This window comes from Oryzias latipes, chromosome 21, assembly GCF_002234675.1.
Source record: "Oryzias latipes chromosome 21, ASM223467v1".
Taxonomy (NCBI): Eukaryota; Metazoa; Chordata; class Actinopteri; order Beloniformes; family Adrianichthyidae; genus Oryzias; species Oryzias latipes.
Window position 1 is genome coordinate 20,386,666 of NC_019879.2, and position 27,895 is coordinate 20,414,560.

The window sequence follows — 27,895 nt, forward strand, 5'->3', positions numbered from 1 at the left end:
ATTGTAACTGTGTTGGCTAAAATATTAATGATTGTGTTAAATGTCTTCTCTTTTTAAGCTACCATTCAGCCTTGCTGTCAGAGTGCAGCAATGCAGCAACCCTGATTATTCTTAGTCCACAATATTCTCTTCACTGTCAACATTAGAAAGTCATCATTTTTGCTGCACTTTCACGTGTTTGGCCAGCAGTTAAAAGAAGCCTGTCAGATCAGGCAAGCCCTCTTCCCGCCTCCTCCTCCTCTTCCAAGATCCATCTTTGTAGTACCACCAGGCAACAGTGGGCGCTGAAAAAGTGCACCGGAGCCGAGCTGGTGAAACAAGGAAAAGAGAAGTCTAAGGAGCTTGAAGCATCTGTGGGATCTCTGAGCCATCAGAGATCAGTCGATTATTCTCCGAGTGAAGAAGCTGCCAGATAAGAGCAACCAGCGTCGATGCGCCCAAATAATGACGGCAGTGGCCTTATGATTTCTGCCTCCGGCTCGTCATTACTGTCATATACTGGGCTGCAATTTTATATCTCCTATGTTTGCAGCTCGCGCTGCCAGGAAAGACTGGAAACCGAATCATCTCCAACACAGAGCGCACGGAGAGATTTTTTTGCCGCTTGAAACAGTTCCCGGGGAATAATTACGCAAAGGAAGATTTATTTTACGCACCACCGATGGACTTTGAAACTTTTCAATGAAACTTATTCTGTGAGTACAGTTGAGTGTGTCACAAAATAACCCCAGTAATGAGTAATCCACGACGCAGGCACTAAGGAACCGGTGAAACCCGATTGTGCGTTTGGGCACCCCGAGCGTCGCCTAGTTTCTTTTTTCCCCTCTTTCTTTCACATGGCTTCTATCTTTGGGCGTGCAGATAACCCTTGCATTATTCATATTTCATGGCTGTAGAGTGCAGCAACAGTAGTGCGCGGCGAAAAAGAACGGTGCAAGTCTAAGTGGGGCGAAGACATCGCACTTTTATAGCCTTCTTTCTCTAACAGGAACAACCATTACGCACGGACTGCAGCAAGTACACACTGGACTTTTTTCTTTTCTTTTCTTTTTTTCCCCCTCCAACACTGAATCCTTTGTTATTTCTTTCGCTGCTGTCATCGTAGTATGTCTGCACTTCGAAAGAAATTTGGGGACGATTATCAGGTAGTGACCACCTCGTCCAGCGGGTCTGGATTCAATCAGCCTCCTCCGGAGAAAAAGAAGAAGAGACAAAGATTCGTGGACAAGAACGGGCGATGCAACGTCCAGCATGGGAACCTGGGTGGTGAAACAAGCAGATACCTGTCCGACTTGTTCACAACACTGGTAGATTTGAAATGGCGCTGGAATCTCTTTATTTTCATCCTCACCTACACGGTGGCTTGGCTCTTCATGGCCTCTATGTGGTGGTTCATCGCATACATCAGAGGAGACCTCAACAGAGCCCATAATGACAAGTACACTCCATGTGTGGCCAACGTCTATAACTTTCCATCAGCTTTCCTCTTCTTCATAGAGACCGAGGCCACGATAGGATATGGTTACAGATACATTACAGACAAATGCCCCGAGGGGATCATTCTCTTTCTTTTCCAGTCCATCCTCGGCTCTATCGTCGATGCATTTCTGATCGGCTGCATGTTCATCAAGATGTCTCAGCCCAAGAAGAGGGCAGAGACTCTGATGTTCAGCGAGCACGCCGCGATTTCCATGAGAGATGGAAAACTCACTCTCATGTTCAGGGTCGGCAACTTGCGTAACAGCCATATGGTGTCTGCGCAGATCCGCTGCAAACTGCTGAAAGTAAGTGTTGGCTGCTCAAGGTGAAAAGTCTTGTCTGCTCAGGTCTGTCTCCAGTTTAATAAACTGATAAAGGCCGGCACAAATGAATGCAAACCTTCTACTAAATGGCTACAATGACGTGATGCATTTGTTAAATGTCTCTGCTGAGTTCATTCTGTTTCTCCCCCTCCCCAACACAAACGGGTAAAAAAGCAATATTGACTGCACTTAAGGGCACAAGTTGAGACAAAATTAGGAATTTTAGACAATGAAAAGCATTTTTAAGCATATTATTATAGGGATTTAACTATTCATTTTTACAACGATTTGATTCATATCATAATTATACTTGTTGATTGATTCATTTTTAATTTTGGTTCATTCTGATTTGATCGAATCCGATCCAGAAAATCTTTAGCCAAAACTTCAACCAGTGTGACTCAGAGATAAGTACCTGGGTACTGAACAGTGCAGGTGAAATTTTCCAGATTCCTTTTATTTCTTGCTAGATAATTAAGTGTAAACTAAATATGTGTACAAACAAACAAGTAAACATGAATGAGTGTCAAATCCATTAACATTGAATTTCTTGAAGTGCAGCCCACTGTCACTTTTCCACATCAAAAGAATCCAAACAAAACATTAGAACATTCTGACATGGCCACATCTTTGCAAAATTCAAAATGTTTCGACACATTGGACTTTAATGACAGCTTGATCTTTTTTCTGATGCCATTACATGTGTGTTGTCCACTGTGAAGACTCAGTTATAATAAAGTAAACATACAGTAATATATTTTCTAATATTGATTAAAGTTGATTTTTTTGATTTTGTAACAACTTTTTTATGTTATCGATCAATTCGGTTAAGAACTTGTCTCAGACAGATCGATTTGGTTCAATCATAGGGATTTAAATTAGTTAATCAATTAATCCTTACACTACAGCATTTTTTGTTTTTGTTTAAGACTATACTATATCATCAGACCAGCTTTAGTTTAAGATTTCCTTCTCAGGTCTATTTTTCTACTTTATTAAAAATTAGCAATAAAGATAAGATATTGACATTTATTTTTCTTTGTTATAAACTAAATGATTGCTTTGACTTTTTATTTGCAATTACACTTTTGTATTTGCCTGAAGCAGATTAAAGGAAAAAAATGTTGGAAAAAAAATCCCTAAACTCTTATTCTAATTAGCCGTCTTTATGCTTCTGATTTCTTGTTGCAGATGATTAACCCACCTGCCTCATAAAAATGAACCCATGTTCCTTTCTATTTGATATCCTTTTTTGTTAAATTATTGGAGCTAAGAGTAAAACTATTGTAGTCTAAATTTCCTGACTGGCTGCTAATTCCTTTTGAATACATTTCAAATGGGAAACATTGACACATTGACTAGCAGTCAGCCATCTATGAGCCCGTGAACCACTTTCTTTGTTCCTGTGAAACAGTTCTTTCTTTCTTTCAGTCTCGTCAGACGCCTGAAGGTGAGTTTCTGCCGCTGGATCAGCTGGAGCTGGACGTGGGCTTCAGCACTGGGGCAGATCAGCTCTTTCTCGTCTCACCTCTCACAATCTGCCACGTGATTGACACCAAAAGCCCCTTCTACGACCTTTCGCAGAGGTCCATGCAAACAGAGCAGTTTGAAATTGTGGTGATACTGGAGGGCATCGTAGAGACCACAGGTGAGTAACAACAACATTCTCCATGACCAGCTGTGTCTAAACATAGTCGAAGAAAGACAGAGAGAAAATCTGTTTTACATGTTTGGGCTCCAGGCTACATGTAGGTACAGTAGAGAAGTGCTTTAATGATCCAGTTGTTATGTGTTTTTGCAACACTCTTGTAGGTAATATTGAGCTGTTTCATGGGTCCTAATCGCTCACTAGCAAGCGGGCTTAATATTGAACACCTGATTGCATTTTATTGATTTTTATTTTTGCGGTGACCACAAAGTGCTGCTGACAATCAAAGTTGTTAGCATTTTTTAATAACAGATGATCAGGTTTAAGTCCTAAACAGAATACTTTAACATGTTTTGTTGTGCACCGTATTTGTGGAAGTTAGGACGGTTTGTCAGGCAACCACGAGGACCAATTTCTGTAACTCACTCAGGTCAGGCCCGGGCGACTTGCATTTTTCTTTTTTTTTCATTTGAAGTCAATTATATTCCCCGCTCATTGTGCCTGAATGGTGCTTTCCTTTTGGCTGTGGTTCTCAGAGGGCATACTGATTTACTCTTCATGGTCCCTTTAGAATTGTGGAATTTCATTTCCAGGATGAGGAATGCCACAAGTGAAATCATTCACTGTGGTCATTTTAAATTCAACCGTTTATTTGACACACTTGATAAAGTGGTATGAGGAGAGCTCCTCTGTGTTATACACGGTGCAGAGGAGCAGCTGTAATAGACTGGTTGGGAGAAGAACACATATGGAGATGTGACACGGAGGCTTAAAGGCTATCTCTGCAGATGGTTATTAGTGAGAACTTTCTGTTTCTGATTGATAATTATAATACAAATCTATTGCACATTTATTGAAGTGCTGGAGATGAGTGGGATCTAACTTAAGGGAGGACCCATCAGCTCAGGACATGCAGCATTTATACCGTATCAGTCTAATGAGACCAGACACATCAAGAAAGTAGCTGTGCATTATTTAATGATTTTGATATTCTACCCTATAATGTGCAGCCAGTCTGAGTCAAGTTGACAATGCAGTTAATTCAGAGTGAAATATTTTGTAAAGAAGATCAAAATCTACCTGCTGCATACGTGTTGGGTCAATTTTCAGATTATCCCATTTTATTTAACACTTTGTACACCTTTGCACAGTTTCAGGGTGTTAAATATTAAGTTTGGCATATTAAAAAGATTTGGCACCTGTTTCTTGTTTTTCCTAGTTTCAGGGCATAAGATATTTCCCCTTTCATTCTTTTCTTTTGTTTTTTTTTATTTTCTGTACATTTGAACTACTCAGAAATGCCTGCATGCAGAAGCAGTTGTGGTTATGTGAACTCGGTGGAAATGCTGATGCAGAAACAATCTATAGTTAAAAATTGATGTACAGTGAAAGCCTAAATCCTTGGTCGCTTTCATTTCTGGCCAATGTAACTCTGTTTCCATGGCAACCTCTCCTTGAGTATTCAGGCTTGCAGCACTGCACTAAACTTAGGTTTTTTATTTCAATGGTATAGGAATTGAAACACAATTTCCAGAATAAATCGGGCAAACGTGATGCCGAACACCAAACGAGATTGGTATGTTGGCTGCATCGGCTGGCGTTCGAGAGGATCCCCTTTGAGATATGAGAAGCTCATGGAGGGCGGTACTGTACCAAAAAGTGCTAGCCAGAACAGGTGATACAGAAGAGAAAGAATAAGGTGAAATATTTATGAGGCTGCTTGGTGTTTACGAGGGAAAAAGCTTCCCAGCTAATAGTGTTATGTGTGGGAACAAAAAAAAAATCCACAGTCTGGATCCCAAGTTAAAATACTCTTCACTGTAGAGCACAGACTCACCATCAGCAGCATGCTGTTCTCACTGCTGGAACACACACAACAGGTTACACTTTTTGACAATGGTAACCTTTGTCTAACTGAGATAGCACACTGAGATTTAGGGCACTTCAATTAACCCTTGTGCTATCTTAGATGACCCCACCCTTATTTGATGTGTTATTCCTACCCTGACAAAGGTGGATAAAGGTGGAAAGATTTCATGTAATCCATGGACACCAGTGAGGATCACAAATTATTGAAGAAAAATTGTTCAGAGCATTGTCTAGTGGGTCTAAATGACCCAACTCCCAACGTTAAAGTGCCTAGGATAGCACAAGGGTTACATCGGTTAGTTCAAAAGGGACCCAAGTCCAAGAGGTTTGTTTTTCCAGGAAATGATTTTAATTGCATAGCTTAAAGGGAGGCTACACCAAATGGTTAACACTTTACCGAGATTTAGCACCAGTTCATAGCTTACAAATGCTATAAAATGAAGTACCTCCTTTTTATAATTTCAGAGGATTAGCAAACTTAAGTCTCTGGACTTGGGCCCTTCTTGAATTAAACAGGGGCGGCTGCCATATTGGATAACTAGTGCTGCCATCTATGGGATAAAGCAAAACCAATGCAAGAGAGACCCAAGTCCAGGAATTTTGCACTTAATGCATTTTAAATGTCAAGCATAGTCAATACATTACAACGGGCTTGGGAATTTTTTGCACATAATCAGATAGCTTTTCTACGGTGGCCCAGAAGGGTCACAACACAACACATTAACTCACCCCACAACACGTTAACTCACAATACAACACATTAACTTACCCCACAACACATTAACTCACAACACAACACATTAACCTACCCCACAACACATTAACTCACAACACAACACATTAACTTACCCCACAACACATTAACTCACAACAAAACACAATAACTCACAACACATTAACTCACAACACAACACAATAACTCACAACACAACACATTAACTCACAACACAACACAATAACTCACAACACAACACAATAACTCACAACACAACACATTAACTCACAACACAACACATTAACTCACAACACAACACATTAACTCACAACGGAAGTAAAGCTGCAATAGAAGTGCTTTTATTCTGAAATTTCAACTGGCTGAGCGGCTAACTACGCTTACAGAAAGTAACGTCACAGTGAGCTGTGGAGGGAGCATGTTAGTTAATGTGTTGTGTTGTGAGTTAATGTGTTGTGGGGTAAGTTAATGGGTTGTGTTGTGAGTTAATGTGTTGTGGGGTAAGTTAATGTGATGTGTTGTGACCCTTCTGGGCCACCGTACTTTTCCCCTTGAAGACCGTAGAACATATATTATCTCTATTTTGAAAAAATTGGTTGACTTGGGCCCCTTTTGAACCAACCGATTCAATTGATTCAGAGATGTCCCAATTGGCTGGGGCTGATCCAACCTGCGTTTGTGTTTTCACCTCTTAGAAATGAAATCTGACATCAAACAGCACCATATTTTCACCTAGATTCATGTTGTTGGCCATTTTGCAGCTGTCATTCTTACACATCGCTTAAAAGCAATACTAATGAATAAAGAATCTTACAAAATTACACTCTTGAGATGACCTCACATCACTAATAGAGTTGACAGCTGACACAGCTGCAGCAGCAAAACACTGCATCCTTCCACAGAGAGGAATCTAACCATGTCACCTCTTAGAAAGCATTTGCATGTTGTATTATGCCTGTTTGCTCTTCGTCATCTCACTTTTCTGCGCGTTTTGCTGTGAAAGAATACATTAGTAAGATGTTAGTGTGCAGAACATCTTAAACACAGCTAGTGGAAATGATGGTGGTTACAGCCCAGCTTAATTTGGATGTTTGTGTTTTGCCCTAACACCACTCGGCGATAAATGCAGTTGTTTTACATTTGTTTGGGAAAAATTTGTACTAATTAGATTTAGTGTTTTCTGTAAGCTCATACAGATTGAAGAGGCGCTGACATGTTCTTTTACTAATAAGCTGCTGGAAGTGATGAACTAAGCATTTAGGAGGTTTTTACTTTCCCAGGAAGTGTTGCGTTTATTTTAATTGTGACATGCAACTTAAAATAAATCTTCTTTTCTTGAGATTAAGCATAATTAAAGCCACTGTTTTGGTGTAGATTACTGTTTACTTCACACTGCTGACTTTTTTCTGCACAAGCAGGAAATCCAAAAGTCTAAAGCCAAAATGTCTTTACATTTGAGTTTTAATTGACCCCTTCTGTTCTGAATAAGGGTTAAAAAACAAATCAGCAAAAAACAAAAAAAGAATATTACCTTTTTTTTTTTTTTTACCACCTGATGCCTGAATCATTTCCAGCTATGAAAAAAAATCACTTGTGTTTTTGCTTCCAAGTAGATGCTAAATTATGTTAATTTTGGAGCAGAAGTGGCTTGGTGCATATTTGCATCAATAGGCATCAAGGGGTACATTTACCAGTACTTTGAGCTCTAAAACATAATTGATTTAATAGCAGTAAGTAAAAAAGTGGCATAATTAGTCACAAAACAAAGTTTCTGAAATTTGTCTTTGCATTTTATCCCCCAAGCAAGTGTTCATAAGTTGCTAATAGTAACTTAATAAGTTAATAAACTTTTACCAATAGATTTATGTTACATGTCAAATTAATATGAAAGACTACTTTGATTATTTTTCTGTTTAAATAAACTGCAACACAGAAAAAAGTGCTACTCGGAAGTAATTGGCGGTTTCATTAGAACACTAAGAGTTCTCCATTAGAAAACTTAAAATGCTGTGAAGATTATTAATAACATTTATAGCTGAACAGATAAACAGGATTTTCAAGTTTCTGCAGTACATATCACCCTTCAAATCTGTGGTTTTAGCTACAGTTTCCTCAGGGCCCTCACCTAATAAATAGCTTACAATCTTTTGTTTGATTGATTTGCTTGATAGAAAAATTGATACTGCTGCTCCAACTTTCATCAAAGCCATGTAAGGAAGTAATATTAGAAAATTATTGACTGTATTTGAAGTGATGGATGGAGAGCATTGTTGTCCTTTGTGTTGTGTTTTGTAAAAGAAAAACGCATTTTTTGAGGATTGATTTTGGGGTTTTGTACAATAGTTCTGCAGTCACAAAAACTTTATGCTTAAAATATATATTGAAAATTATCTTTCTTTCTAAAATGATAACTTTTAATAAAATAAAAAAGTTTAATATTTCCTAAGTATATTTTCTAGTCTAAAAATATCAACAGTTGAGGAAAAAACCTATCAGAAGCCAGTCTTTCCTTAATGTTTTGAGACTCTAATCAAATTTTTTCCCCCTGACAATATATTTCTAAACTGAACTTTTCAAGCTAAAATAAGGAAATAAATAACCTAAGTTCTTAGCAATATTGCAGTGTCAAAGCTAATATATTTCATAAAAAGTCACATCACATACACACATGTACATGTATAGTTCATCCTGTGAAGAAATCCTTGAGAACTTCAGCTGTTCAGGCTTTAAAGTAGTTAAAGGAAATTTATACTTCTGTTTAATTGATCTAATGATACCAACAAAAAGTCTGTTAGACATGACAATCATTTCCCTAAGTACAAAAAATAATAAGCGGAAGAAATATGAAGAATCTAGACACAAAAAATGACAGAACAATGAATGAAACCACACGCTGACAATACGTAGAACTGTATGTGGTGTGTGGGAGATGAGTAATTGTGAGTGTGTGGCTCTACTAAGTGTGTACTGCATAATGGCCAAAATGATTATACACGAATAATAGTTTTCAAAATACATGTTGATACCTCCACCAGGCACACATACACAAACAGATTTTACTTTCATTTGGGTGGTAGGCAGGTAAAAAGACACAGCAGATCTGCACTGCAGACTGATGATGTGCATTTGTGGGCCACCCCCAGACCCAAATGAAAAGGAATCGACCCACATGCAGATTTTTCCTCTAAAAACAGCCCTCAGACCCTGAGGGTGAGCCTGGATTTCTAAACTTCCTTTCAAATGAGCTCCTACATTCATACATTTCTAGTAACATTTGTCACTGTTATTCTTTTAAATAGTTGTTTGAATACATATCAGTGCTTGCATGTACATTTAATGTATGGATCATCTAAAAAATCATCTGTTTGCAAAACTGGCCTTGTTTGTTATTTATTTTACTTTAATTTACCAGATCAGTTATTTTGAGTACACCTTTTTATCAAAATGGCATGTAGTCTTTGAAATGTGTCGTACTGAGCAGTAATACCTGCTAAACAGAAAATGTCATGCCAAAAATACTAGGTTTAATGAAAACCTTTGGTCCAATATCACAGTCCTTCAAATTCTTACTACGGTAAATAAATTCCTGTTGGTTGCTTGCAAACTCCAGTTTTTTAAAATTAATGTTCCATTGGTTATTATTAATAGGTGGCGGACCAGAAGTCATTACATTTTGCTGTCATAATTGCTGGTAGCTCAAACAAACACATCACCTGATAAAATCAAAGATTGTAAATGCGAACTGGACTGACTGAGTGTGACGTCATCTGTAGAAACTTAATTCCGGCTCCAACAAAATGAAGTCAATTCAGTCAAATTTTTATCACATTATGGACGCTAACATATTGGAACCAGACGATGTCAGTAAGCAGTGATTAGTGCGAGTCGGTTTGAGTCTCTGTTTCTACGGCAACCCCTCTCACTAATCAGGAGTGAGTTTTTTGGAAGTTCACACCTCTACCACTTGGAACAGGCTCTGGAGAATCGTCAATCAAACATTTTAAATGTTGGATGTGAGACCACCTACTTTTATTGAGGCCCCTTATTGGTCATGTTATAACTGGAATAACTTGCAATAAAGAAAACATAATGAAAAAAAATAACAGGATTAGCAAGAACATGTTAAATAAAGCAGCAGATCACAAATGGTTATTCTGACAAATATGATGACTGAGTGATAGCTGTTTAATCTCAAGTCTATGGGATTTTGGCTTCTTGGAACTGATGGGTCCTTCCTGTTTGAAACGTGAGGGAGGTAGAGGGGCACTCAGTCCAGTTCTCTTATATAGTCAATTGAAAAAAAACCCTCAGTTTAAAAATCACAAGTACAACAAAATGTTATCAGGCTTGTTGGTCTGTTGGTATGTGATATTGCCTTACCAAAGCAAAACTTTCAGTCGGATCAGTCAAAAATATGCTTTTTTTTGTTATTTTTTTTAAATGTTTCTTAATACCCCTACAGATTTTACATGAGTTTTTTTTAAATTGTCAATCAATATTTATTGATAGAAAAAAAATCAAAACCCTTTTTTGTTCTTTAGTCAAGCTTTTTTCTCTTTAAATTTAAGATGAAATAGAAAGTGAATTAACCAGTAGATGAAAGAAACAGCAAGAAGTGCAAACATGATAATACAACTCTTATTGAGCTCTGGTTTCTTTAGTGACTCATAAAAAAAAAATGTTCTAGAAACACATTGTAGATGTTCGCGAATAATTAATAGTTGGAACCCAAAGAGCCCAATACATCAAGCTTGTTATCAATAAGCTTTGACAAAATGTTAATTTTTCTCATGTTGTTGTGAGAAACAGTTTGTGATCCAATGAGCTTTGACTGAATCCTGCATGTTCTATATCAGGTATGTGCAAGCAACCCCCCCAAACATATTTGTTCGCCCACCGGAATGAAACATCTGCTGGCGTACAGCAATAAAATCAAGGGATCCTTGTAAAAACGTCCCAACGCAGTTCAGTTTGCATGTGTGACAAATAACAAAAACTCTGTCTTTAATGGCACGACGTGTGATTGTGTTATGGCAGATCATTTCGACCGTGTATCTGCCAGAAGCAGATGGTGGCCTGCCTTTGACTCACGAGTTGATATGGAGCAACTACGTGTTGTCCTAAAATACATTAGAGGTTTTGATAAGTGCCCCATTAACACCAACAATGCTGTTTAACACTATGAAGGCTTAAATACCAAGCTGCAGGCAATCTGTTCATTACTGAAGCTGATTTTTTTGAGAGCCCAAAATAAACTGTAGCTGCTAGTAACAGACGTTTAGCTTTCAGAGTCTATGAAATCAATCAGCAGCTAAATCCATTTAGTAATTTATGCAACTCTTCTACTTCATGTGAAGGCTGTGTAGCACTGTAAATGTTCAGGGAAACACAGTGTAAGACATTTGTGGTAACAATCTATATAAGCAAGCTAATCATTTATGAAATGAAAACTTGTTATTGTGAGTCTTGAGTTGAGCTAACCAGGACAAAAAGAAACAGACCTAAACTCTGCAACTCCAAGGAGTTTTTTTTTAACTCAGTAGCTATTAAAATCTAGAGAGCATGAAGTCTACCATCAGCAGAAATACTTTCTCTTTTCAAAAAGATTTAACTTGCAAATGTGTGAAGTAGTTAATTCAATAAAATTTAAGAAATGCAGCAAAAAAGAAAAAAGATTTATTAGAAATGATTTATGCAAATGAAGTGGAATATTTTAGGGATTTATGAGAATGATGTTTTCGAGGTGATAAAATCTGCAGTTGCCGAATATATTTACTGCAAGTGCTGGCAGTTGCTCGCTGCAGGAATTTTCCGCCTGATTTGTGTCAATTTCTGCTGATACAGCACAGTCATACCTGTAGTAAAGTTGGTAGTAAAATATTTTCTGAAAAACAGCTAATAAAGTTTACATTTATTGACAATTAATTGCATTTCCTCCTTTGTTTTAGATATCTTTTTTTTATTTACTTGGGCACTGATTTTCATAAATTTATTCGATAGGATATAAACTAGAATGCTCCAATCTACTTTTCTGTATGATTGTAGGTGGTAGGGGTGGAAACTTGTAATTTTGATTAGCTAGTAATGATTAATCATGTGCTTTTGTGAACATCTGCAGCCTATAAGTAGTGGTTATGCCTGTGTTAGCCTGTGCTTTGTATTTGCTTTGATTTTTCTTTAAATATTTACATTTTATGCGACTGAATTTCTATAATAGAATATCATTAATTTGAATTTTACTCAGTTTGCACAACTAAAATAAAAGAAAATGGTCTGTGTAGTTAAACAAATGTTTTGTTGTGCAATAATGTCAAAGTTTTAATTAAGGTATTGTGCAACAAATATACATAAACAGTACTATTGGAAAATGAAATTAAGAGTAATAATTGCTGTGATGTAGACTCTTTCTAGGAGTAAAGCCAGCCTGCATAATTAATTGGAAACATTTATTGCCACTGATTAGAAGAGCAGCCAATGTCATGGCTCGATCTGTGCTTTATCATCAGCTCCAGTAATTGAAATGAAAACTGAGAGCTCTGTGTTGCACCACAGGCTTGATCATTTCATTCTTATGAGTCAGAGGCTGTTGCCCTGGAGGTCCGGGGTTTACCTCTGAGCTTTAAAAACCACTAGCACAAGTGAAACCTGAAGACGGAGGAAGCTGTGAAAGAGCAAATAAACTGACCATAATTCATTTGGAGGCATTCCAGCCAGAGTGGGTCTTCTCTCCTCAGTGTCGCGCTTCTTTCGCAGCCCTGTTGGTCGGGGGGTTAAAATGGGTTCAGTGGGGAAGTTAAAAGCTGTGGCGGAGGTGAGAACAGGAGTTTCCAATTAAATCTAATGTGCTCAGGGTGAAATCTCTGGAGAGGAGTATGCGTCCTTGCTGAGCTACACCTGCGCTGCTGAGCCACGAACGGCACATTTTGGATACTTAAGCGATATATAATGAGTAGGTCATTCCACTTTAGTTTCATTGCTTTCCCTGATTACAAGTTTAAACAGCCTGAAAAGCACAATTTAATAAAGTTAACACATTTAAATATTTATTGTTTATCCCTAATAATATGATATAATTAAGGCACCCATATTAACTTTTACTTAGTGTCTTTTACTGTTTCTACTAGATATATGTTTCTTCATTAAACATAAATGATCTTATTTCACAATGCATTTGTATTTAGGAAACACTTGTTGTTTTTTTAACTTTTATTTGACGTTTTTGTGTAAATTTCATTAAATCCTCAGTTAAATAAATACATTTCAGACAGAGAGATGCAGGAACACATTACAATGATTTCCAACATCATTTTGCACATTTGCTTCCCATGAAAACATGGTCTTATTTTCTTTTTTATAAGAAAAAAGTCTGTTTTATATTTGTTTAATTATATAAAAAGTGTCATGAAACTCGTACAGCATTGACCTCATTAATTCAGCTCCACAATAAGTTCTAACTTAATGAAGCGTATTGTTCGGCTTAAAGTTGGAGAGTTGATTATTGCTCCAACTTCACTGTGGCTTAGTGTTGGATCAAGTATTTAGGGTTATATTTGCATTTTCTCATTGCAAAAACAAGGAAAGTCCCTGCTCTAAAAGTTACCATGGAGACCAGTCGGCACCTTTCACTATTTGTGCGTGACTTTTTGTGCTTCATAAAAATTTGCTGTTAAACTGAATTGGTTTAACTGCTTTGTACTACTTACAGCTACAGACTAGGCTCCATAAAAGACAGCCTGTATTTGTGCAGATTCTTTAACACTTAAATCACTCATTTAGATAAACAAACACAGGTATTTACCCTCAGCAGGATGATTGTTCTTGGGATGAACTCCACCTAATGAGAATTGCAGTGAGCCGGCTATGACATCCTGGATTCCTTCAATTGTTCTGGCTTCTGCATGGGGGGGCACGGTAATTGTGTCTGTCGGGATTTTTAATGTCTCTTAGATGGCTGTACATCACTGGGAGAGGAGGTGCAGTCGCAGACCTAGAATGAACTGGAATTGTGACATCATAGTGTTAAAACTATCTCCATTGCTGAAACGGCGTAACCTCCGAGGTGATTTGTGACTGAAGGCTGCAGCCTGTACATGAGTCTAGGTCCTAACAGAGCATAGACAATATAACACAAGTGTTACAGGGCCATATCTGCGCTAGTAATATGCTCTGCTTGCTTAAGAGGTTGCGCCTGTGAGGAAGGTTTTGTTGCACTTGTAGTGTTGGTCACAGACAGCATTGATTGGTGATGCTGCGATGGTCCCTGAAGTGAAGGTAAATCAATCCAGAGGCCTAAACACGGAGTCATGGGAAACTGTTGTTTTTTTTAATACTGCCTCCCCTGGGACGTCTCAGTCTCTTTCTCTGTTTTTGTCTTTCCGATTTGCTCGAATTTACTGGAATCATCTGTTGTCTTTCTCGAAAGAGAAACTCGAGAAACCAATAAGGATGCTTCTTTAACATTGACTCACTCTTTCATAATACCAAACAAGTGTGCGATTACTTAAGGCACCAAAAAAGAATCCTCTTTTGTCTGCCCACTTAGAAATGTGGCTTCTCATCACGACTTACTGAAGAAGATATAATAATGTGACAAGTAGGAGATTATAGTTTTTTATTTAAACCCAGTTTTTCTTTTTAGATTTTTTACATCAGCTTTTCTGCTCAGCTGAAAATTTTTCCATTTGCGCACTTTGAATATTTGTGTTTTGCCAATAAGAGCTGTGTAGCCTAAAGAACAATAAGTGATGGACATTTTGTTCTACTGCCTCTGTTTATAGTAGCATTTCGACACTACCTCCACTTGGTAATGTATGCACTCCTGGTTGTGGTAATGGCCCACAGCCATATGCTGCTCTTGCTTGCCCGGCACCCCACCTTGCGTGGAGATGGTTGGCAGCCCTGCTCCTATTCCCTTTTCCTCCTTCCCTTTCCAACAGCCTCCACACTCGAGCAATTGCCTCAGCATCCAGGATCTCCCCTCCCCCACAGCCGCACACTTCCCATGCCTTTTTTCTCCATCATCCTCCTGCTGTATGGGTGGAATGACATCTCAGAGCTGCAAACAACAGGAAGCCACCTTCACGATCAGATCACATGGTCACACGGCGTTAAACGAAGGGAGGGGACTTATTTGCGTCTTTAAAAAACTCAAACTGTGAAAAACAGGTCACGGAGTGCTTCAGGATTTTCCTCCTGCTCAGTGTGGTCACCATAGAAACAAATGACTTCGACTTGTGTCCTCTACGACTATATCTTCACTAAAGTATTTTCTTTTATAGTGGCCTGTCAGCATTATTACATTTATTCTTTTTTTGTTTTTATTGAGAACTGCTAGTCAACTTTAACAAGCCCAGAGGGAGAGCCGTGTGATCCAGACCTGTGACATAAACTTTCAGTTACCAATAGGCACAGACGAGCGAACAACATCCTTCTATTTTGCGGTTTCTATGCTCCCTATCCTTGAATGCAGCACAATCCCCTGCAGTATTGCTAACAAAGATCCTAAAATACGACAAATGTTTCTCCAGGCTTTAAAAAAAACTGGGACCAGGACAATCGCCTGAAATTAATTGTTACAGCTTGTAATCCAGTTTTGCTGCTCTGGCATTTGATGCCAGACAATGGGAAGCAGCACTCAGATGAAACGGTGGATCTAGCGTGATGGGGCTCTTTGTGTGTAACATTCACATTCTCATGCTTATTTTTGCTGGCATTTTTTCTCATACACAACACTTGAGCTGTTCCCACAACTGTGATAGACTGTCAGGGGACTCTGCTGACAGCACAGAGCTTGTGAGCGAGTCTGTATCTTTGTGTGTGCGCCTGGGTGTGTGCACGTGTGCAATGTGAGTGACTGAGCAAAAGAGAAAGCCAGACAGAGGACGAGTGAGGGATAAGAAGGTTATTTGGGATTTTGTCGCTAAATATGAGGCTAAGAACTCTTCGACTCCCACCTTCCATTACTCACTTTGCAAGTTTAGCCGGAGAAGTCCTAAGAATAAACGCTTATTCCCACAAAAACCTCACTTCTGGGTATCAATTGCTTGGCACCTCAGGGATGTTGAAAGACCCACTCCAATGAAAAATGTGTTTTCTGTGTTTTTTGCAAGTTTTTGTAGAATTTTTCCCATGAAGGAGAAAATAATGAAAATTAAGCTTAAAATTATTTTTGTGAATATTTTCTTTATTTAAGTAATTTTCAATCAGCAGCAGATGAAAAAATGCCGTTAGAAAAAGCTTGTTGTTGTAATGTAACAAGTACAATCGGCAGGCCTGCTCCACTCCGTTCTGATTCATCCACTCGCAGACGACTGGATTCACGTACGTATTTGTTAAGCTGGCATCTGCATCAAACTGGACGTCTAGATAACTCCAATACTGCTCCCCGTTTTTGTGGCACCACTAATGTTTTGAAGGGCTGTAAGCCAATAGGAGAGAGTGTAAAGAAAGGGATGATGGGAAATGGAGTAGGCTTACTTCTGCCCACACGGGGAATTTCTAATGAACACCTGCTTTTTCGAAGAGACTCATTTTTCATTTTCTATTCCGTTTTATCCCTTTCGGGGTCACGGGGCTGCCGGAGCCTATCCCGGCCACTTGTGGGCGAAGGCAGGGGACAACCTGGACAGGTCGCCAGTCTGTCGCAGGATAGAATGTCCACAATCACACACCCATTCACTCTCACACCTATGGACAATTTAGAGTTGCCAATTAACCTATGAAGCATGTTTTTGGCCAGTGGGAGGAAGCCAGAGACCCCAGAGAGAACTCATGCATACACGGGGAGAACATGCAAATTCCACACAGAAAGGTCCTCCATTGATGTTCTGTTTCAGGTCCCTCAGCTGGGACTTGAACCGAGGGCCTTCTTGCTTTGAGGCAAGAGCGCTAACCACTGCGCCACCGTGCAGCCTTTTTCGAAGAGACTGTCCTAGAAAATAACACAGAAACTATGATTATGCTATTTTGTTGCCTGAAAACAGCATAATCATAGTTAAAACTATTGTAAAATGCTTTTACAATAGTTTAAAAGATGACTGGAGTGGGACTTTAATCATAAAACAGCTCAGGTTAATTCATTTAATAAAATAATGATTTTGATTTTCCATTAAATTGCAAAAAAAAGGTTTCTGCTCTCAGGTCTGCCGTTGTACTCTTTATGGTCAAGTGCATATCCAACTGAGAAAGTGACTAAGCCAGACACCAAACGGATATGATTCGTCAACCTCTCCAAGGTGGATAAGCTTCTTTAGACGGTTTATGTCGAACTCCACTTGTTTTCTGTCCCATCTACTATCAAGAAACATTGACAGGCTGCTCTAAAGTTTACAGTGCTTTTCTATTCCAGCCTCCAAAGAACCCATTTTATCTTTGCTGCCACTCACCTGACTTTCTCAGAGGGAAGCAGCTAGCTCTTTCTTATCAAGAGAGGAGCATTTATTTAGTCTAAGCGAGCGATGGCTTCTAAATCCATCTAATTCCACTGTCATTTAAACCTCAACACTACTTCTTGTCACCTTGGACCTCCTTAGTGTTTTTTTGCTGGTCTGCTGTGTAATCACTCGGTAAAGCCCATAACATTTCTAATGTGTTAACGTGCAGCTAGAGAACTGTTTCCCTCAGTGCAGCATCCTCTCCAACGGTTCAAAAAAATCTAAAGAATGTGTTGAGTTTGGGTTGAGGTAAAGAAAAAAATAAAGGCTCAAAATGTCACACATCTGCAAATATCTGTCCTCTGCGTCCCCGGACAAATCGGCAACAAAACCTTCTTTCAGGGAAAGGTGTGTTCAGCTGAGGCTCTGAGTTGTAGTTCAGCAAAGGATTATTTGACTGCCATTCATGCTGAATGTATCACAAACCCTTGTGAGCTCTGCACCCATAGAGAAACTGAAGGAGTTTTGAGAGGATTTTACAGTTTTTCTGGATTAATATGAAGTATACTTGGGTTTGTCAGAACGGTTCATAAGTAACACACACAGCATTATGGTACACCAAAAAATACACAAGTATCGGAATGCAAAGTTTTATTCTATTTTTCTGTAACAATTTTATTCAATACTTGCATTTTTTTGTCTATTGCCATAAAAAGTCACAGATTATAGCAGATTGACTTGTAACCTGCAGAGCTAAAAGGCTGTTTCCATGTTTTATCAGCAACGAGATAAACAGTTTAGTTCTTATAATAAATGTTTCTGGCATTTGGCCGCGGATAAAATTCAATATTGATGTATTTCTTGAAGTCATTAAAGAAAATGATTTTTCTGTTGTTCTGTTATCATATCTGCTGCGGATCGCATTGTAACCAGCAAAATGTTTTCATATAATCACAGGGTATGTTAACATTTCCTTCCTGGTGTTTAGGGTTTCTTGAATTGCCACAGACATAGACGCAGTTACTAACAGCATCAGAGAAGTAACCAAAGTTAATTTGGTGAGTTTTGAGGAAGTGGAGGGGACCAAATTTTGCTTAAAGGTGCAGTAAAAATCAAATCAAATCAAATAATAAAAGCAATTATAATAATTATAAACATTTCAGTTACAATAAAAACAATTTGGAGCCACGTTGAGTGTGTATCTGAGTGTTTTTTGTTTTTCATGCTACCTTTGAAAATAATATGTTTGCATAACTGTTACGGGCCATAGAGAATAAAAGAGAAAAAGGGCACTTTGCTCAAAGTTTGGAAAAACAGCAACTATGGCTAATTTTGTATTCCAATAAACTTTTGTTAACCCCTGAATTTATTTCCAGCTATAAAAAAATCACCTATTTTTGCTTTCATACCAGATTTAGGTAATTCTGGAGCCAAATTGGTTTGATGCATATAGGCATCAATAGTTGTCAAGTTGTTAATTATATGTTTTCTTGTGCTGCTTTACTATTATAATAAAAACAATGGATTACTTCAGTTTACCAGATAACAGAGGTGGGAAATTAGCATTTACTGATATGAGGATAAATGCAATTGATCCACAGCTTTTTTCCTAATGAGTTAATGATGAGAAGCTGCCGTAAGTCATTTTATTTGACATTTTGAATCAATTTTTTATCTAGCAAAATATTTTCTTTTGTAGTCAATTCTTTGCTGTGGATGGGGCAATTGTGAGAAACATTTTTTTTACCATGAAAACAATAATTCCAAATCAATTGTTTTTCATTGGCCATGAGAGTTGGCAGTCGTTTTCCTTTTTTAAGCGTTTGTTTTGGATTTTGTTTAGACGGAAGAGTTTCAAAGTTGACGTTTGTGTGTCTATCAACAGAACTTACAGAGTTTATATGCTAAAGCTGACACTGATCATTGTTTTGTCTTTTTAAGTATGTATAAAAAAGGGGCCTGGAGAGGAGAGCAGAAATCTGAAACTAATTCTGATCATTATTTGGGTTTAAAAAGTGAAACCCAACAGTTATGGTCAGGAAAGAAGTCCTTGATCAAACTTTAGATGATTCAGTGCTTATTAGAAAGCTGTTTGTGTTTCTGAGTATAGAATGAGTAACGGAGATCCCATAGCATGTGGTCACTAAACACATATGTGGGAATCTCTTTTATTAGCACTTCTGAACACGTGTTATTAGAGCTCTCAAACTGTGAAGAGGCACACTGCAAGCAGAGCAGTTTAACATCTATGTCATCTCCACTCTACTTTGAACTGCACTGGATGCAACTTAGAAGTTTGATTTCTTAAAGGCAAAATCCCTTCAAACATGAACATCAGTCATATGATGTTAAATTGCATAGGAAAAAGGCTAACTAACTATTGAACTAACTCCCTTGGACAATGTAGAAAATAATGGTGAGATGGCAAATTTCACAGCTCAATTTGCACTTATCAGACTAAAAGATATGTGTGCTTGTGCTAAAACGAAAGATTGACAGTAATACTGCAGTATCATAAGAAAACATGATGGTAAGCATTTCCTAACTTAGAGAGATTATTCGGCTATGACTGAAACCAAACAAAGGATGAGAGATGTTGCCTTAAACTTATTGACTGGGTTGGAACATCATCTGTCGCTAAGAGTAAATCATTCTCCACAGCATTCTTAGAAGCATGTTAATTGGGATAGTTCTGTTGCTGCACCAGGCATTTTTGTGAATCTAAGGTCTTAGCCACATGCATCTGTACGGGTGCTGAGGGTTTGGGGTTTTCCAGGCCCATAGAGGGGAGTTGACAGGACATTATAAAGGGGAGCGCAGGTGGGTCTTGCAGTTCCCTTAACCCTTGTGCTATCTTAGATGACCCCACCCTTACTTTGACGTGTTATTCCTACCATGACAAAGGTGGATAAAGGTTGAAAAATTTCATGTAATCCATGGACACCAGTGAAGATCACAAATCATTGAAGAAAAATTGTTCAGAAAATGGAATGTAGAATTGTTGTGCATTTGGTAAGTGAAGGATTTGATAATGTAAGTTACACACATTTATGACATACAGGTGATGCTGTCGTATGGTGCCCTTATGCCACACACCAGTCATTAGGTGCTTGTACTGGCTGCCTATTGACCGCACGCAAATGCTGCATGCACGGGGTATGCGCGTTTAAGAAATGTCAAAGTGGTGCAAATATCATGAATCTTGCTCCATTCCGACATATGAAAGACTTAGAGTCATATAATTTTGGCTGGGCTCTGATCACACTTATTAATTTCTCCTTCATAATCACCTATCAAACGGTTGGCACTTTCATGAATTAAAACAGATGCTACCCATACAACGCTACAAATTCCAAGTCTCTGATTGGTCAATGGCCTTGCATATTGCCCGAAAACTGTCTTAAAAACTTGAGTGCGAGAGTTTTGAAGGTGGAATGCTGAAACGTGCAAATGGACATAGACTTTTCATTGGAAGTGGTCGCTTCCGAGCCCAGTGTGAACGTAGCGTAACAGTCAGACTGCATGCAAAGTGCTAGAGAAATGCAACGGGCGCACACGGAGCAAACTTCTCATTCGAACAGGACTAAGAGGCCCCCAGCACACTGTACAGGGTTTGGGGGGGTTAAAAAAAGGAAAAATCAGTGCTACAAATCGATTTCACCTACTTTCCCCTTACTTATGCATATGTGCATGTATATCTTCACTCTACAGGCTCACCGAATAGTCTGCTTTTGTGCGGGCCACCTGTGTTTCCCATACAAGTTTGCCCATTTTTACCCAAAGACCGCCTGTATCCACCTGTAGGGGCATGTATGACTAAGGCATTAGGCATAACTTGTTCAAGGATATATTTGTGTAAGTAAATGTAGTCAATGACAGGCTGGAGCACTAATTGAAGTTATTCTTGAAGAAACGAGCACAAACAAGTTGAATGTTGAGCACACAGTCGTGGTGCAGCTTTGCAGCCCCTCTACTCGTCAGAGTGAAGTTTTTGCGTCAGATTCATAGTGTTACAGTGTGTGGCTCTACCCACTAAACTACAGATGAAATACTGCTGGTTTATTACAGTTATTTCTGAGTCGTGTTTTTTTCTCTCTGTTTTTGCTTTGCATTTATTTCATTTAGCAACACAAATATGAACATCACGACAATCACAGAAGTGTAAAAATGTACAATACAATGTGAGTGTGATAAATGAGGAAAGAAGGAGACTTGCTCTGGGCTTTATTAAAGATGACATTTGTAATAAGAGCTCAGGGTCTCACAGATGAGACGTCACCAAAATATACGACTAGTTCACTTCCAATGACCAAGAAGAAAGAATGATAATTTTTTTCTTTGCTGCAGTTTTGTGCTGTGAAAGGTCACATGTCTGTGACAGTAAAACAGTTCGGGCTCGAAAGCCTTATGGATGATCTGACCCTTCACTCTCTAGAATATCCTTTAGCCTCTGTCATAATCTTGGGAGGACATCTTCACTTTGTATCCTGTCACTGTTACTTTTGACTACACTCAGTGGGGAAAGGGTTTATGGCTGTTGCACACAAGCAATAATACAGTTTTGTTTCCATAGAAACACTGAGAGCTGGGCAAGCATGTATTTTAGACTTACATAAGACTTTGCCAGTAATACTTCTTACAATCTGATGTGGGATTTCTCATTTGACTGGATTCCTATTTTAGCACCCATACTCAACAACAGCAGGAAATAAAAATTATTTATTTTCTTCCTACTGGTTCTATTTTGGTCTTTTTGAATGTGCCCTGCTGTTATAATCTGAATGTGTATTTTTGAAACGATGGCATTAATTTAATAATGCTTTGATTCCCATTAGATAGTGAAATGTTTTAGAGGCTCACTGAGCTTTGAGGTGTGCTGTTCAGGATCATTGCCGTGTCTCTCGCACAGTGTGTCATGTTAATGTGGGCGTTGCAGAACAGCAGGTCTTCAGCAACAATTGAACATATGTGATGCAACTGTGTCTATAATTACGCAAAGACTCGGGCATCAATCTTTGAATAATGTATGTAAAGAATAGGTAAATTAAACAGTGATTAAGGCTGGTGTCATGAGTTGGTTTTCGAGGGATGGCGCAGCCGATCCACATGTTGAGATTTCATCGCTGTGGGCTGCTCAGCTTCAGAGAAAGGGTTTAGTGGATGAATGAGGATTGAGCCCAAGGCTTGAAGTGTTCATCAGCTTGCAGACACTAGTAGATTACTGTAGTCAATCTTCATTTTAGAGGGGGGAAAAAAAATCAACCGGTCTAGCTTTTTTAAGTATTTTTCAAGCACCAGTAAAATTCTAATCAACGTATTTACAATGATTACTGCAAAATGAAAGAGCTTAGTTTAGAAGATGACCTCTGGTGGTAGTTAAATGGCTGACTTAAAGCAATTGACATCACAATTTCTGTAATATGGCAGTTGATGGTGATGTTGTTTTGGTTGGAGGCAGTTTGACAGGGTCACTATGCAAGATTTCCATTCAGCTTAGCCTCAATTGCTTTGGCCCTTAAGTTCACATTTTCTTTGCCCACTTCATTCACTGCAACTCACTTCCATGTGCTTCAAGGCTCTGGGACTTTGAAGCAATAGAGCAGAAGTAATTCTATGAATACCCTAAACGCACTTGATGTTCAGTGTCTTGCACATCTGTGGCTGTGTACAGAGTGGTAATCAGTGAATCATTTCATGACCTTGGGAATCACAGATGCATCTAGTTCAGACCATGATATCATGGCTATCAGCAGCAGTGCCTCACCAGGAGAGTGTGCTTCTCTGATTTCAGACCCAAACCTCTTTGCCTGAGCAGATTTAAGCTGTTAATTAATACACATGACAACCAGCAGCAATAAGAGATCTCCTAATAGCTTCAACAAGTTTTAACATGAACATCCCCAAAGGTCTTCTGTGATATAATCAGAAATCTACTCATTTGGGTCATTGTTTTAGATATGCTGCTAATTAAAGAGAATTTGTCGTAACTTTCTACAGGAAACTTAAATATTAGCTGAACCTGAATGTTAATGTTATGAAACAAATGAGGACATGCAGTGAAAAGGAGTTAATTGAAGTAGCAGCTACTAAATTATGAGTAATCACTTGTAATGTTTTAACATCATTAACTGAATAATATTATGTAATTCAGACTTTTCTAATGTTATTAGTTTGTGTTTTTGCAAAAGGAGTTATGAAGCAGGGTTTTATATACTGTCCAATCTCAAATTCTTGAATCTAGACTTGTCCTAATGTGCCATTCGATTTGGCATTTTGTTGAGATTGCTAAAGTAATTAAGACATAGTAATTTTTCTTCTGCATGTGTAATTTGTTCACAGAAAAGGGATTAGGAAATGTATATGATCACATGCAAAAAGAGATCTTCTCTCTCCTCAAATTGTATGCTTTTTTTTGTTTTGTTTTTTGCAGTCAGGTGTTCAATAAACGCTGCAGGTTTTGTCAAAATGTACAAAATTATATATTTTTTAAATTGTCAAATGAAAAACGATCAGGTTTTAGCTTAAAAAAACATCGGAACTTAAGCTAGTCTTGTTAAAAGTGGTCTTTAAGATCATGGCTGTTTGTAAAGTTGCTGGGTTCAGCAAATGCAGTGCTTTTGTAAATTCAGGAAACACATGCTTTATGTTATTAATCCCAGAGTTCAGGATTATTTTTACCTTAGAGAAATTACATTTGTTGTTTGAATGGCCAGTTCTAAACAGCTGGAGATCAAATCAAAGCTCAGTATAGGTGGAGATCAAATCACCATTGTCTCGGTTTCAGATTGTTTGTCTGGTTTGTAACAGCACCTCCTGGTGGAGGTGGGTATTCAGAAAGATGGTTTCATTCAGTTCTTTCTGCCTTCCGGACCACTTAGATCACTTCATAAACAGAAAATAGTAATGAATGGAATACCTAATAATCCTATTGAGTCATTCTAATTTATTGCAGTATGTTATATTTGCATACATTTGGTATTTTTCTTTAATGTACAGTCCTTTCCCAAGCAAAACAATGTGAGTGACAATTCAGAAGTAAAATGTTGGAAGCCTGGAGATGTTAGCAAAAAGGATCTAAGAGAACTGAGGCACCAAAAGAGAAAAATACTACTTAAGGGAAGAATCATACAGGTATCACATACCAAAATGTTACATGGTGAATATACATTCTACCATCCCTCAGACATTCAAGCCCAAAGACACAATTTCAGTTTATTTGGAATTACTGATATCTAAGTTGAATTTTTCATTCAGTCTTGCATTCCCACAAATCACATATTTTAGCCTGGTTTTATTCAGAGTAAGGAATGTTTGCTTCATCCCAAAAACATGTTTAGATGTGTCTCAAGAAAACTGTGCAAGCAAGTGATGTGCAACATCATTAAAAACAAAAGCTGAACTTTCTAAGTCTATCCTGCAGTTGTTAAATCTCTGCAATGATGTAATATTGACTTTTCTAAAGATGTACTCGTCTTTTTTTTCAGTCAGACTTTGAAAAGCGCTTTAGAGTTTTACCTGCAGTAAACATCATCCAGCATATTTTAAGCTTTAGAGAATAATGTTGCACACAACACCATCTTCTTAAAACTTTGTGAAAAATAAGGCTAATGATGTTTTGTAAGGAAGGGCATAACATGCAACTGTGCTTTTGAAGCTGTAGGCTACTAGTGAACTAAATAAAAATGTATGATGCAAAAGATATGCAATGAAATAAACAGCCATATATTGCTGGCTGAAATTGCCATGACATTTTATTTTTCTTGCATATCTTGAATAAAAAGTTTGCTCTTTTAAGGGTTTAATTTAGGCTGATGCTTATCTTGGGTCTTACCCTTCATTAATGCATTCTGATTTTCCAAACTGAAATCCTCTGACAGCTGTCAGCTGCAGCTAAGACAATGATTGGTAGTACACTTCTCAAAACACCACTTAAAAATGAATAACTTATCTTTTTGGTCACTGTAGCCAAGGAAATTGACTGTCAGGCATCACCAAATGTGAATTTTGGCTCTACAAATAAGTCATTTTTAACAGTATAATTCTTTGTAGTCTAAGTTACTCTTAATTTTAAACTTTTTAAAGTTAATGGAACCACTGCTGCTCAAGCATAGATCACAATCAACTTTCCTAAAGCCCTGTTTGTTTTTTTAAAAATATTATAAAAATACTATCAATATATTATAAGAAAAGATTTATACTTTCTTTAAAACATCATATAATAGCCAACATGGTTATTCAATGTGTATTTATCAAAGAATTCACAAAGTATTTGTTCTCAAAAAATGCTCAAGAATCGCTTGTAAACATGAAGTTTCAAAAAGTAAAAGCCTTTTTTTTTTTGCTGGCTGACTCTGTTGCACAGTGTAAACCTGTTAACTTAGACTGTTGTGTTAGTATTGTTTGATTTGTGGTCTGAAGGGGTTGAGTATCTGGGTAACAATAGTTTTCGTGTTTCCATGACAGGAATGACATGCCAAGCGAGGACATCGTACACTGAGGACGAGGTTCTGTGGGGACACCGCTTCTTCCCAGTCATCTCCTTAGAGGAAGGCTTTTTCAAGGTGGACTACTCTCAATTCCATGCTACATTTGAGGTTCCCACCACTCCTTACAGTGTGAAGGAACAGGAGGAGGCTCTACTGCTCTCCTCACCCCTCATGGCTCCATCCCTGTGCAACAGTGGGGACAAAAACAGCTCTCTGGACTGCCTGCAGACCCTGGAGGACAATGACAGCACAACTAAACTGCCTACCAAACTCCAGAAGATCACAGGGCGGGATGGCTTACCTAAGAAGCTGCTAAGGATGAGCTCCACCACCTCAGAGATGACTTACAACTTTGGAGAACTGCCCATGAAGTTGCAGCGGATCAGTTCTGTTCCAGGTGTCTCTGATGATAAGCAGGCTGGTAAGGCCTCCAAGATCAGCACAGAGCCCATGAGTAAGTCAGTGGCAGACTTACCTCCAAAGCTGCAGCGACTAGCTGGGGGAGGAGGGGGCAGGATGGATGGACACCTGCCGCCTAAACTCAGAAAGATGAATTCAGATCGCTTTACATAGAGCAGACCACAAATTGTGACTCCTGATAGCTCCTTTTACCCTTTCCAAACCAGAGTACTTCTTGTAAAATTTACCAATGGACTGCAATCTTGTATCTAAAGAAATAAAGACTACGTGCACAAATAACCTTATATAAAATAGGGTGTTGGAAATGAGCACATATGTGCTACAATGAAAGACCTCAGATATTTTTGTTCCTTTTTTAAAAAAAAATAGTATGATGTACAATTAGCACAATCTGGCATGAAACTGCGCATGTAAATGTAAATCTTAATTTCTGGCATGACATTTGTTATAATTTATTTTGCAGAGAAGAATTTCTTCTGTGAGTTTGAAGACGGAAGGAAAATTGCACAAGCCATATGATTTACTGTATTGAAAAGCCTAAATGACATTGCTCTATTTTGTAGTGACAAATACATACATTTGTTTTGAGTTTATTGCTTTGGGTGTTTAATGTAAATCGTGGCAAAGTTATGTTGACTGCATGCTCCTTTTACTGACTTAGCTATACAAAGGTAATAGACAAATATGTTTAGCCTTAACTATATTACCTTAATTCCATTTTCATGTTGGTTTCCAGCTGTATTTTTGGTATTTAATATACAAAACTATTTTACCATGTGCAAGTTCATGAATTTATTAAATGATCAAATATGGACCATGTTGCTAGATGATGCACTACATGTTTACAAATGCATTATTAGCATCAGAGGAACTGGGCACAATGCAACATTCACTTTCTCATTAATGTAAAATTGTGTAATCCAAATTGATAAGCACAAATTAATCGTTGTGTATTTTCCTGTGATGCTGGGAGGTATTTATGGGCATTTTGTTGCCTGGTATAGCACAAAAGTTAAAGTACGTCTGTACTTACAACAGCCTCTATTAGACTTTTAACTTAGGTGTTACTGGCTAGATATAGTAGGTCTGTAAGACATTCTATATATTTATTCTAAGGGCCCAATATACAATATACGCCTCCTCTGTAATGAAAGCAATAATAATATAAATATAATCTGAAGCCACTGGATTTACAACGACAACCCCCCGATTCATTCTGTTTCCGGTTTTCTCTAAATGAATCAAACACATTGTATGGTACCCAATCTCTTCAGGAATAAAGATCTAACATAACTGCTTATTATTTTTGCTACTTTTACAGGAATCATCATTTACCTCATCAAAGGTTGGTAAAAACAATAGATACATATTGTTGTGGAGAAACATTTTACCAAGTTTTTTTTCTTTCTTTTTTTTTACAAAGTTTGGTAGTGATGAACAATGCATTTTTTATTTACTGGGAAACTTATAAATCAGTTTTGTTTAATAAAAATAACATTAAGTTAAGAAGGAAAAAAGAGTAAACCTACTAATAAACAGCCATTTATTTTGGGAGTGCAATTTGT

The 27,895-nt window shown here is 38.0% G+C and overlaps 1 protein-coding gene across 1 annotated transcript; it reads left to right on the forward strand.

Moving 5' to 3' along the window:
* On the forward strand, positions 1-27,633 carry kcnj3 (potassium voltage-gated channel subfamily J member 3). Its single transcript, XM_004081721.4, has 3 exons — positions 1-1,784; positions 3,234-3,450; positions 25,888-27,633. Exons 1-3 carry the CDS (start codon positions 1,107-1,109, stop codon positions 26,481-26,483), a joined length of 1,491 nt encoding a protein of 496 aa, XP_004081769.1. The 5' UTR covers positions 1-1,106; the 3' UTR covers positions 26,484-27,633.
* Positions 27,634-27,895: the final 262 nt, after the last annotated feature.